At 43.9% G+C, this 13458-nt stretch overlaps 1 protein-coding gene across 1 annotated transcript; it reads left to right on the forward strand.

Moving 5' to 3' along the window:
• The first annotated feature begins 17 nt into the window (after positions 1–17).
• On the forward strand, positions 18–12988 carry cxcl14 (chemokine (C-X-C motif) ligand 14). The gene is made up of 4 exons (XM_061047548.1): positions 18–445; positions 3552–3657; positions 10703–10816; positions 12234–12988. Exons 1-4 carry the CDS (start codon positions 382–384, stop codon positions 12247–12249), a joined length of 300 nt encoding a protein of 99 aa, XP_060903531.1. The 5' UTR covers positions 18–381; the 3' UTR covers positions 12250–12988.
• The last annotated feature ends 470 nt before the right edge of the window (positions 12989–13458 follow it).

The raw sequence follows: 13458 nt of genomic DNA on the forward strand, positions 1-13458 counted from the left end.
ATTCGCTGACTGGCCGTGCATATTAATGAGAGAGGGACAGCGGGCTGCTTTTAAAAAGAGCTGCTGCCTGCCTCCCCACAGAAAAGCAACCAGAGAGACGGAGAGAGAGAGAGAAGGAGAGAGAGAGAGACCTAAACCAGTGATTGGAGATTCATCCTAGCGCTCAGGACGCACAGACGGAGTTGCACAACCAGCGCTCCAAAAAGGGCTCCAAAAGCAGAGAAACCCTCCGCGCTGCTTCACTTCTGTCGTCCACCAACAGCTGCAAGTGGAACTAATTCACCCCTCTGAAGACTTTGTGTAAACTGTTTATTGGTTTAACGCATAGAGGCGGTTTGGACAGCTCGGATTTTGAGGGGAAAAAAAACATCTTTGAAGAAAATGCATCGGTGCACAGCGGTGCTACTTTTGTTTGTGGTGGCCTTATACTTCCTGAATGCAGAAGGTAAACTCAAGGATTTAATGTCATTTTGTGTGTTTTTTTCGACATAATAATATTGCTTGCTGCCAATCATAAGAACAATATTTTTTTGACACCTCTCCAGCAGTTATGTGTGTTCATAAATTAGGAATTAACTTTAAAAATCACTCGTAATATTCGGAGTTTTTCTTGTTTTTAAACAAACATCCTCAAATCTCTGCACTGTCTTAGAAAACAGTCACTCACTCCCAGTGGTGTGTTTGTGTGTTTTACGTAACCAACAGACCACCTGCTGCAAGCGTTTCACTCCTAATCGAAACAGAACTGTTGCACTTGGTGATTTGATAGTTTTACATCCATAAACATGTAGACCTTCTTTAAGACTGCATTGACCCGATAAATACACCTGAGGTTTAAAATGTCTTATTGTTGGCACGCCGAGCCTCTTGTTTGTGTAAGGCAGGACAAGTGGAGTTCAGAAATCATTTAAAGCCAAGCATTCAGGGGGGGGGGGGGGGGGGGGGGGGGTTATGGGAAGGGAGTCTGGGAAATGGAGGACAATGATGGGAAAAAATGTTAAAGCTTAGATAACAGATTTCAAGAAGAAAAATGTTCTTGCAAATGTTGCAAATGAAGTTTGAACATCAGGGGAAGATTGGTGAATGCAGATGTGTTTTTAGTAGGGAAACGATGACAAATTTTGAATCGTGAGTAATCGCTAAATTTCAATAGTTAATCGAGTTATCACATTTTTAATCGCATGTTTGAAATTCAAGTTGTTTTGCATTTAAAAGTCAAAATTGTTAGGCTTTTATTTTTCATTTTTTTGCAATGTCTTAAGCTGAGAGTACTTTACTTGCTGTGTGCTTTTATTTTGAAATAAGGTAAGGAGCTTCTGTTACAGTGAATATGAAGTTAAGCACAGAAACAGGAAGTGGTTAGGGATCCCAAAGTGACGTCAAACAGCCCAAAGGAACGGTAACAAAGGTCAATGTGTGATGTCATCAGGTGGATATTACTGTCTGAGAGTTTGTTAAAGTGAAATGAAACATTCAAAGATGTAGCAGTGTCCTTCTTTTACATCACTGAGACTACAGGGAGACACTGAGGACGAGTATCTACGGAGAGCCTGAAGGGACAAAACAACATGAGATTAATGGGCTTAACTTGTTAATGCTGACAGCCGTAGTTATTAGAAGACAACATCAACAGATCATTTAGATTCAATAAAAACTAAATGTAAAGTCACACACATGGAGATAAAAGCATCAAAAATGAAATCAGTCAAGATCTCAAACCAAAATGGACATTTCTACCAAGTGATGCAAAGTGCAATACAGAGATGTGCAAATATATATAGAGGAAGAAGAACATCCTGAGGACGCACTGCTTTCCAGTTTATGCATTACACCGGGGATCAATGAGACCTGCAGTCTTTAAGTCCTCCTCACAGGTTCTCTGAAACGATGACCAGAGGGTGAAAGCTCAAACTCACTCTGAAGCTCTTGAAGTATTTTCATTTTCAGGTTTAGATTTGATAAAAACGTTGATTCTATTTGATAAAAACGTTGATTCTGTCCTTACCAACATGGGAAAATACAAACAGGTGCATGACTTGAGTAAGATGATTCCATCTCTTCTGTGTTGACATGTCCATGGAAACCCTGTCTTACAGTATATGGATGTTAACCTCGGTGTCCACACTTTTATTGGCCCCTCGTATGTTGCGGCGTGCTGGCACCAGTGTGTGCATGGTGACAGATTTAGAGGCCGGCGGCGGTGTAGAGAGATAGCCGGTGATGGATGATGGAAACCTTGGAGTCTTCAGGTCATCACCTCCCATCACAAATATAAACAACCCCGGGAAAAAAACTAATTTCCTGTGTCCGTTTAAAGAGCGGCATTAAGTCATCACGAGTAGAAAAAGTGGACCTGAGAAGATGGAAAACCGTAAAGAGACCTTAAAGGTGTGACTGCATGGAGCCGGAGATGAAACTGGGCATCGGGTGCGACTAGTGCAATACATAGAAACACTGTTGGGTTTTATCAGTCCTCACAGCTGCAGTGTAAAACAGCTAATAGGTTCATTTTCTGGTTGTGTATAAAACGTTTGTCCAGGAGGAGCGTCATGTGATCACAAACATCTGAATGTTTCTCCTCCAGCCTCCTCGTATTTATTCTGCAGAAAGTCAGAGTGATCTGATGTGAGAACGCAGCAGGATATAATCAGGAGAATTCACCTGGAGCCAGTGGGAGGGGCCAGTGGGAGGGGCCAGTGGGAGGGGGTGGTGACCTTTATTCCCTGTGATCGCTGCACGACCATAGACTGTCTGCACGCCACCTCTACCATCTCCGTGCTCTAATCAACCTGCTGCTGCATGTTTCCTGTTCTCCAGTTTGTTCTTCTCCTCTCTTTAGTTCATGTTGAGATTCTGTTGAACTACACGCAGCATTGATACAAACACATATATTCTCTTTATAGCGTCGTGTAGAGGACTCTGATGCTTCGTCTGCTACTTCCAAGTTGTTTTTTAACATCACGTCTTCCCCCCCCCCCCCCACCTGATAGTCTCCAGCTGTGAGGTGCATGTGTGAACAACCAGGTCAGGAGAATATCCGGAGCAGTCCTCCTGAAATGATCTCGATATTTTCATTAGTGTCGATGTGAAAACGACTTAAATTGATTTTTAAACTCACTCTTTTCTCATTTAAAGTTCTACCTCCGTGCTAAGTGGAAAACAGTCTCCCTTCTTTAATTCATCTCTGGTTATTTTTAGCACGTTCACATGTGATGTAACTGAAGCCCTGTTTGTAAAGCTTGCGACGTCTCAGCAGTCAGACACCAGACTTAAACTCTGGCTCTGGTAATCTCCTCTTGTCAGCGTGCGCTCCGAAGATAAACAGACGGCTGATTTGGAGCCAATTTGTCTGTCAGATCATAAAGTATTAACTTTTCCATCTCTTCAATCTCTGCGTCGGTTTTCCCGAGCTTGAAAGTGAGTCGGAGGAGAGCTTTACTAATCCTTCACAGAGTCCAGTTTCCACTGCTTTAAATTCCCAACAATGACGATTATGATATTGCGATGTGATTGTTAACGTCTGGTTTTTACTTTTTCATGTGTTTGAACAGCCTACAAGTGCAGGTGCACCAGAAAAGGACCAAAGATCAGATACATGGACGTACAGAAGCTGGAGATCAAACCCAAGCACCCGTACTGCCAAGAGAAAATGATATTGTGAGTTTTTTTTTTTTTTCTTCATTTCCACTTCCAGTTATCTGTCCTGTCTCTGCCTTCTTTCCAATAAACACCGCTTCTCTTTACTCTTCCGCTTCTTTTTCCTCTGTATTCAAAGAAGTCCTAAAAATCACAAATGTCCCGATGCCTCAGCCATCCATTAAAAATATCTTAATCGTAGAGGCTAAGCCGACACTTTAAGCCACTGAGGCGCTGCATGATGAACAAAGGTCCGAGTCAAACTGAATTGTTGAACATGCCATTCATTTATTTCAAGTTAATTCTCTCCACATGTCCATATTTATGTACCAAAGAACCCCCGCTTGTAACGTTTGCATGCAGCTGCTTAGCGGTCCAAAAAACTGTTTTCCCTTCCGGGTTAAGGTTCCTACCTTACACAGGTATCCGTCAATCCCCCCTGTGAGATCCTCTACACAAAACACCTCCTATTATTTTGATTATTTTTGAATCTGCTCCGACATCTATAAAAGATGTCGGTCAGCTTTGCATTAAAAAATCATCCTGTCGTGTTTGCACTAAGACAGGTAAGATACCTGACGCACGATGACCATAAGAAAGAGAGTCTTGGGGGGGCGCTGGTGGTGCAGTGGTTAGTGCGGGCGCCCCATGTATGTAGGCAGGCTGTAGTCCTCCAAGTGGGCGGCCCAGGTTCGGGTCTGACCTGTGGCTTCCCTCCCGGTATGTCACACCCCACTCTCTCTCTGTCCCTGATTTCTGACTCTATCCACTGACCTGTCTCTCAATGACACGTGTGAAAAAATAAACCTTAGAAAGAGAGAGAGAGAGAGAGAGAGAGAGAATCCTTTTCAACGATACAGCTGTTCTGCAATAAATGGATATGTTGTAAGAAAATGATTCAGTGACGCATTTCAAGGCTGGATCCATTCAGCTCACCACTCAACAGTGCACGTTGGTCGATGGAAAATGTATAAACAATTCTACAATTCATTTATCAGACGCTTTTATCCAAAGCTGCGTACATCAGAGAGTAAGAAGAAGAAGACAAGCAAGGAGAGAGAGAGGAGGAGACAACGACAGGAAGTGAAAACAAACAGCTCAGACGCACAGGTGCTGACAGGAAGTGACCAGAGGAAGAGTGCAACATCGACAGCATCAAAACCATCTTCATCATCATCATCATCATCATCATCATCAATATGAACACGATGTCACCTTTAATAAATACTACCCCTAAATCCATCGGTGTGAGTGAAAAATAAGTCCACGTATAGCACCATGGAGACCGGCTGTACAAATAGGAAGACATTACGGTTTCCTTAAAGATATTTTCACACAGAAAAGTGTCGTAAAGCGTTGACATTTCAATCTGTGTGTGTGTGTGTGTGTGTGTGTGTGTGTGTGTGTGTGTGTGTGTGTGTGTGTGTGTGTGTGTGTGTGTGTGTGTGTGTGTGTGTGTGTGTGTGTGTGTGTGTGTGTGTGTGTGTGTGTGTGTGTGTGTGTGTGTGTGTGTGTGTGTGTGTGTGTGTGTGTGTGTGTGTGTGTGTGTGTGTGTGTGTGTGTGTGTGTGTGTGTGTGTGTGTGTGTGTGTGTGTGTGTGTGTGTGTGTGTGTGTGTGTGTGTGTGTGTGTGTGTGTGTGTGTGTGTGTGTGTGTGTGTGTGTGTGTGTGTGTGTGTGTGTGTGTGTGTGTGTGTGTGTGTGTGTGTGTGTGTGTGTGTGTGTGTGTGTGTGTGTGTGTGTGTGTGTGTGTGTGTGTGTGTGTGTGTGTGTGTGTGTGTGTGTGTGTGTGTGTGTGTGTGTGTGTGTGTGTGTGTGTGTGTGTGTGTGTGTGTGTGTGTGTGTGTGTGTGTGTGTGTGTGTGTGTGTGTGTGTGTGTGTGTGTGTGTGTGTGTGTGTGTGTGTGTGTGTGTGTGTGTGTGTGTGTGTGTGTGTGTGTGTGTGTGTGTGTGTACACATAGACGGCCGCCAAAGAATATTTTCGACCGTTTTTTTATTTAATTTTTAATTTCTTCATAAAATTGCTGTTTGCTCGAGAGAGCGGGGAGAGAGAGTGCAGGACCTCATGTCTCCATGCAACATAACAAAACTCCTGTTTAAAAAACAAAACCCTCACACGGAGAGACACAGCAAAACCAAGAGAGCAGAATCACATAGAGAGAGATATTTATTCTGTAAATAACGGAATATCGAGTGGAACTTTTCAAAACACAAGGTGTGCTCCTGGTGTTTGTGTACGCGTGGATGAATTGAGCAGATTAAAATAGTTTGTTGCAGAAAGTAAATTAATCTAGAGGGAAAAACACATTTGATATAAATACAAATCTAATATTAAAATAAACCCTAAGATCAGACATCTTTTCTTTTCATTCTTCAGCCCTTTTCTGTATGTCACCCCCCGCTCTCTCTCCTCCCAACACTTCCTGTCTCTCTTCAGCTGTTCAATAAATAAAGAAAAAAATTACCCAGAAATCTAAAAAGAAAATAGACATTGAGTTCAGATCCTGTTTCCCACATGAACGACCTCTTAGTCTGTGTGCAACATACACATCATACACATGTACGTCTGTACGACTCATGAACACTTGAAGCTTGGGGAATGATTCTTCAGTGTTCTTCCGTTCCTCTCTGCCATAAAATCACAGCCCGAGCAGACAGACGGCAGCGATTCAGTTTCAGTGTGAGCCGTCATGAAATCCAGAATGAACCTCTCTCATGATAACACGGTCTCTTAATGTCGAGGGGCGCACAAACACACTCCTGTGGCGCTCCAGACGACTTTGAATAAATAAACAGAGTCTCTGTAGACCGTGATCTCCGCTCCACTCTCGTGCTAAGTCAGGAATGTGAGCTGTGATTTCAGGGGGTGGGGATCATGTAAACTTTCATGTCATGAGGGGACAACAGATGGGATGTTATGTCAGCGTCCCGGGAGTCAGTGTGCTGTTGGAACTCTGCTGCCACCTGCTGGCTAAGTACAGTATGAGACATGAAGAGGACAGCGGGGAGAGCGTGGAGGAGGAGGACTTTTCATCTCGTGACCGCCAAAATAAGGGGGCCAGAGACTCAGGACCCCCGCTGTCCCTGGAAGTGGTTAAGGCGTACATGCACTTAAAGCTGACAGGCCTATTCAAACACAGGCGTCAAAAAACAACAACATCAAAGAATACAACTGAGCCGAAAAAAACAAATTCTTTTTTACAGTAATTAATTGTAAGTAAGTCGAAAAGCAGAATCCAAAGAGTTTACATTCTTAAAAATCTTTTGGGAATCTTTTGTTTTGTGGGTAAGAGAATTTTTAGATCACAATTTCAGATTGTATTCCTGATTATTTAATAGACTTTTGTATTATTCTCTTACCTTTTCTTAGCATGATATGTCATTATAACTGAACAGTACTTTATTTGACTTTTACTTTTCTGAACTGTTTCAGCCTCTGGCTCTGTGTGGTTCAAGTACTTTTTCACTTGAGCTGAGGATTTTCTGTATTTCTGATGTTGTCTTTTGTGTACCTGTCCTGTCTTGTTGCCTGCCCGGTCTTGGACTGAGGAAGTAAACAACCGCCCAGTTGAAGTCAAACGCCGCTGCAGTGTAGCGTCCACTTACAGTCTGAAAAAAGCTGACGAGAGATTATTTTAGATTTTCATGATTTAGAGAATCGACAAAGATAACTGGTTGTGTCTCGTGGTTTGGTCTGATTGGGATTATTTCCCCTGTTGCTGTCCGTCATCTCCATCTCTGACCTGGCGCTTTGCATTGTGGGAAACAGTACGCGAGGGACACTGATCTGATGGAGACTGTAGATTTTTACAGAATCAGTACGACATCAGGGAATGTTTGGCAAACTGAGGATCTCACATTTGTTCTCATACTGTTACTGCATTTTGGGCAAACCAGTACGTTTTTGAGAAGTGTGTGTGTGTGTGTGTGTGTGTGTGTGTGTGTGTGTGTGTGTGTGTGTGTGTGTGTGTGTGTGTGTGTGTTCCCCACTGACGGACGTTATTTAAGGCTTCTCTATTAGCATGAGAGGGGGGCCACCAGCCGCTGGTACCCAGTGAAAAATGAGTCTCAGCGGGCTCCGGAAAGCCACAGAAAGAAAGAGAGTAGGAGAGAAATGAGTGAGCGAGAGTCCCCCCCCCCCCCCCCCCCCCCCCCCCGTCGACCCCCCCCCCCCCCCCCCCCCCGGCCTTTGTTGTGACCGCTTGGCTTACGCTGCTCAATTTGGCATTCATAGCGTCGCACTCACGAGCTATAGGAGCCCTGAAGTGTTCCTGTTTACTACTCATGTCATTAACATCATTTCTTGTTTTCTTTCTTTCTTTCTTTGGGATTCTTTATCTGTCTCTGTTTTCTTTATTTTGTCACATTTTCTCGCCATTCCTCTGCAATGACTATTTCATTTTCAAAGTCGTCCAACCGGTGTCTCGTCCAAAACCGCCAAAGTCGGCCACATGGTTAGTTCCATCAGAGTGTTGTATGAAGCAGCAGTGACCTCCGTCGTCCAATCAGGCGTCTCTGCTCGTCAACATAGTTTGAGAGTAACGTGTGTGTGAGCATGTAAAAAGTCCAGTTAGCAACGTTAGCACCAGCGCTAGTTTGCTTACGTCTTCCATCGCTCTAATCTCTAATCTCAAGAGACAGCGTCGCACGATGACGTCAAACGGAGGAGAAACATTGTGACGTTACAAGAATTTGAGGGATCAACACAATAACTGTGACTATCTCTATTTATCTCTGCAGATCGAACATAAATCTAAGAAAGACATCGGCCGATACATCGGTAATACATTTTTTTTCTCCCCAGTGTCGATACTGGTAGCATAAAAACCCACAACAATATTTGTCCTTTAAAAGTTTTAAAGTAAAAGTTTGAGGCAGCAGGAGATGAAAAGGACTTTCTTTCCCCCTCTCCTAACACATTCTTCTTTCTCAGCCCCTTCACAGCCTTTTCTTTCCTCCCCTCTGCTCATGCTTATGTAACGTTCGGCTAACAGTATTAGCCTTTGGAGCCAGTGGCTGCAACCGAAGCTGCCCCAGGTGAATCGTAATGAGGAGGAACTCAGATTAAAACAGTAACGAGGTGAAGCTTCACCTCAGCTGAGCAGCCATGGATGACAACATGCAGGGGGGTGTTTATTTCCGATGTGGTTTTCCGCAAACAAAAGCACTTTCATGTTTTCTGCTCTCACATTCACCGCTCGCTTCGTCGACAACAAAGCAGATACAGCCGTCCGACCGAAGCTCAGAATGACGACTGAATGAGCAGGAAAATAGATGCAAACCGTATTACCACTGAAAGCAGGGTTTTTATTGAGAGTCCAGTCTTTTCTCTTCCAGTCAACTCATTTAACATTCATGGTTTGGGGAGTCTTTGAGTGTGTCACTGGCTGGAGAGGCCCCATGGCACTGTGGGAGTTTTTTCCCACATTTCTCTTGTTTGGCCTGAATATGCCACATGCAGGCAGACTGTCTCCACCGTTGCCTTAAGCGGAGGGTAACAGCACGAGCGACTGATTCAATGAGCTTTAGATGTCACACTTTTTTTTTTTTAGTGGCAGCTCCATGATATAATTTCTTTGCCAAGTAGCATGCTGGTCGCCCTGTGCATGCTGGTCTTTTCAGACGAGAGGGCATCTAACTGTGGAAGTGTTTTTCAGGGCCGTTCAGAATAACAGCTGAGGAAAGAAATGACCCGTTACTATTCAAGTGACTCCTGTGTTTCTCTCAAACTCTCAAAACAACATTCTGAACGTTGGCTCCTGTAGTCGATCTTGTCTCATTCTATTGAAGACGCCACAGTTGTTTTGCATTCTTCTAAAAAAAGCCAGAATTTCAGGAGGACTGCTCCTGATCTGGGTGTTCCCACATGCACCTTGAGGCCCCGAAACACCAAGGAGATCATCGGCCCTGGTTGGACCATCGGTGGTCGGTTGTCGCCCTAGTTTTTGTGGTGTGTCATGTTGAATCGGTGTCTGCGGTTGGTGAGATGAATCTCTCTGATTGGCTGTTGGGAGGTTTCATTTCTCTCCAGCTCTCCTCTCAGGTTCAGTAAAGCCCCTTGAGCATGTCTCTGTAGTCTCCACGCTTTCACCCATTAGTGCGGTTTCTCCTTATTAGTCAGCTCCGCCTCTTCTTTTCTTTTTCCACTAAAAGACCAAGAGCTGACAACGCCAGGAGCAATTTCAACTTTTTATCAGACATTATTCTCCATCAGTAGACGACCTATAATACGAGTGGCCTGCTGGCACGGAGAGTTACGGGTGGCTGGCCGTCGGCTGGAGTCTTTGCGGTGTGTTCAAGTGCAACTTTTTGGCCAAGACAAAAGGCGAGTTGAGGCGACGTCACAGGCGGCCTTTGTCGCCACTAGTTCTTTGCCATCTGCTTGGTGTGTCAGCGGGAGATCTTCCTTATCGGGGGGAAGGGGAAGGTGCATGTGGGAACAACCACATCAGGAGCACGGTTTGTTTACAACTGATATCGAAGTGCCTTGTCGTGAAATATGGCGATTGTTTAGTGCAAAAACATCTGAGCGGCCCCCATCCTCTCCTGCCCCCCACTGTCCTCGCCATCGGCTGTCTCAGCACTCGCTACCTATACGCTAGCGGTTGAAACTGATCCGGCTTTTGACCGTCTAATCATGGCCTTCAGGAGACTCTGGAGGAGAGAAGTCTGCGACCTTAAACTGTATTTCTGTGGAGAAATTGTCATGGCTGCTTCTGGAGTCGTCCTTCATGGCTGAATAAACTCACTAAACCTGCTATAGGCTGTATGATGTGAGTGGGCGTGTCTTATCGCTCTAACTGCATTTTTTAGAAGTTCTAAGGTCGATGGACTTTTGTTTATAACCTGATCTCGTGTGTTTTAGTTACTATTTGTGTATACTGTCGTGTTTTTTTTGGAGCTATAAAACTTGTTTTAGCATTCAGACGACATAGAGCAACATTAGCCAGCATGCCAAACAAAACAAACTTGAGTTGAAGTGGCTTCAGAGTTCCAGTGAATATAAATGATTAGTAGCGTTTATATTCTTGTTGACATTCAATCCCTCGTGTTTGTGTTCCCTGTCAGCGTGACGATGGAGAACGTGGCCCGCTTCAAAGGTCAGGAGTACTGTCTTCACCCCAAACTCCAGAGCACCAAGAATCTGGTCAAATGGTTCCGCATCTGGAAGGACAAGCACAGGTAATAACCTTTTGATGAATTAATTATACTAGAGAATAACACTCAATATTTGCCCACTTTCAGGACTTTTGGCACCTAATTAATGAAAATATTCACATTTAAATTCATTTTAAAGACAAGATGGTGTCATACATTTTTAAGCATGGTAAATAGGTTGTTGTTATTACACCTTGATTAATTCACTTTTTTTTGGCATGCATGCACATAATGGGTGGGGTCCATGCCGTTGTGTCAGCGCCCTCTATCGGGTCTGTTCACAACATATCACAGGATCACATCCGGCCCCACAGAGCTTCCTGCCCGGCCCCCAGAATCAAAATTATCTCCTGAGGTGATTAAACAAAAACATAAAAAATAAAATCCCAAAGCTGAAATACTCACATTGGGTAACACCAACCTCCTCATGTTGGGCTCGACGGCTATCAGGACTATGTGGAAGCATTTTGTGTTTGTCAAGAAAAAAGCTGGCTCTTGTACAAATGTAGTTAATGACCCCTGACCTTTCAGGTTGGTAAGGAGCCCAACCATCACTGCTCTAAAAAGGGCAAGAGTCCACCAAACGGCGTTGTAATAATCTTCATTTCAGTGCGCTTCCCAGCTGTGCTTAACTTTGGGAACAGTAACAGCTGATGCATTGTTCCCCAGGGTGGGCACAACTTCTCAGATTAGTAACCCAACAACCAACACCATATGCACTCATACTGACAGAGAAATGTAAATTTTCCTTGTGGGGAGTGGGTTGGCAGCACCCTGGAGACCCTTACTGACCAGCCGCCACTGTTTCCTAGGTTCACTTCTGCTCCCCTCTAGTGACGGCTTAGAGTGTTTTGAATGTGCTCTATATGGTTAGTATTATATTTTATTTTACAAAGAAAAGGTCATAACTGTGGAAAGGAGAAGTCCTTGGAGTCCTGGCAATATCTTCAGGTCTACACCTGGAAACTGCCCTTGGAAAAAAAATAACATGTCTGGGTGCATGACATGAACCATGAGAAGAGAAGTATTTTGATTGGTTGGATAGGGAGAAGTGATATTGTGCCAAGAGCGCTGTGAGCGCAGAGACAAGAAGAGCTGACGCAGAGCGCTGAAAACGCTGAACTTGATTGGAAAGTCTTCACATTTCACTGCACATCTGTATGAGCATGTGACAAATAAAAATCTTGAATCTTGAATCTTTAGAAAAAAGTGGCTGCCAGCCCCAAAAGGCCATAAATGGACACATTATTAAAAATAGATAAAGTCAGAAAAGTTTGTAAATAAATAAAATTCAGCTGTTTGTGTTCACACATGCAGCTCATCCTGAAAACCTCTACAAGTTTTCTTTAGTTTGTTTTTTTAATGTGGTAGACTTAACTAACTTGTGAGGGCAGTAAAATGAAATGACAGAAAACTAACTCTGGTTTTTGTTTTTCCACAGGGTGTATGAAGCCTAATCCTCGGCTCCCCAGCACGTGAGGCTCAAGCGAGACAAAACACACCAACAGGACTGTTTTTGAGAAGCACAAGGTGTAATCTACAATCAAACTGTACTGCCCCCCCCCCCTCCTTCTGCCTGAAAATCTATCGAGCACATTAAGAGATATCTTTAGTTTGTATATAAATATAATGCTGGTCGGCTCGTTTTAATCAGCCAATCTATCTAGATGCAGTCAACCACCACGTCTGTCTTTACAACTGTAGCTATACTTTGTCTTATAGTGGACGAGACGCCGCCATCTGTTCCCACAGGTGTAGGCGTCGTTCAGTTTTTACTCTAAGGGACCTTTGTGTTGACGTTTTTTGAAGAAGCAGGAGGACTCTCCTTTTGAAGATGCAGTGTGGGTGTTTTAATTGTTAAGATTTTCACTTCTCTATATTCATATTTTACTGGAAGGATATTTGTACCATGCCAACATTTACAGTAGGATCTGTTAACCTGGGTTTGAGCGACACAAAGTCAGTCTGCGGTTCAGCTTCTGCAGCCGTTCCTTCAGAGACATGAAACCTACCACTGTGTGTGTGTTCACCGTGTCATCATGCTAGTTATGAGTGTCAAACAAACACGCTACTCTTCAGCACTCACCTTGTCAAATAGGATCTGAATGATTGCCAGGGTGTTGTGTCAGTACATTTTAAAGAATGGAAAGTAGTTGATTTTGTGCCATCTCTGCATACATTACAGTCTGTGGACTGGAGTTACTGAAAATAAACTTGATTATTAAACCCACTAAGAAAGCATGACTGCCTGTGGTTTACATGTAGACTGTATATGAGAGGTGAACGTAGCCATCATGAGGTCATCTGTCTGTTTTTGGTATTTCAAGGCAAGAGGTGACTTACACTCCAGCCCCGTTTCCACCAATCGGTCCGGTTTGGTTTGGTTCAGTAAACCCTGATCAGGTCGACACAGTTTAGTCTGCCAATAAATTCAACGAAGAAGAAGAAGAAGAAGAAGAAGAACGCGACACAGTGTTCAAAGGGCAACAATGGAGGACGTCCAGCAGAGGTCTGCACCTCCAAGGTCGTCCATGGGGCGGTGCTATGTGCTGACATTACAACAAAACAACAAAAAAACGTTGTTACTGCTGTCGATCAGGAAGTGCAGATTCTTTCAGCCAATCAAGGGACTGCAGGGTGTCTAGCTCCACCCTTTAGGGTCGGGT

The sequence above is a fragment of the Labrus mixtus genome, chromosome 10 (assembly GCF_963584025.1).
Source record: "Labrus mixtus chromosome 10, fLabMix1.1, whole genome shotgun sequence".
In the NCBI taxonomy this organism is placed as follows: domain Eukaryota; kingdom Metazoa; phylum Chordata; class Actinopteri; order Labriformes; family Labridae; genus Labrus; species Labrus mixtus.

Excerpts from the sequence above, each read along its gene's own strand:
- cxcl14 (XM_061047548.1), top strand. The coding sequence starts at position 382 with ATGCATCGGTGCACAGCGGTGCTACTTTTGTTTGTGGTGGCCTTATAC. Across the intron at positions 446-3,551 it reads ATACTTCCTGAATGCAGAAG|CCTACAAGTGCAGGTGCACC; the intron begins GTAAACTCAAGG and ends GTGTTTGAACAG. Across the intron at positions 3,658-10,702 it reads TGCCAAGAGAAAATGATATT|CGTGACGATGGAGAACGTGG; the intron begins GTGAGTTTTTTT and ends GTTCCCTGTCAG.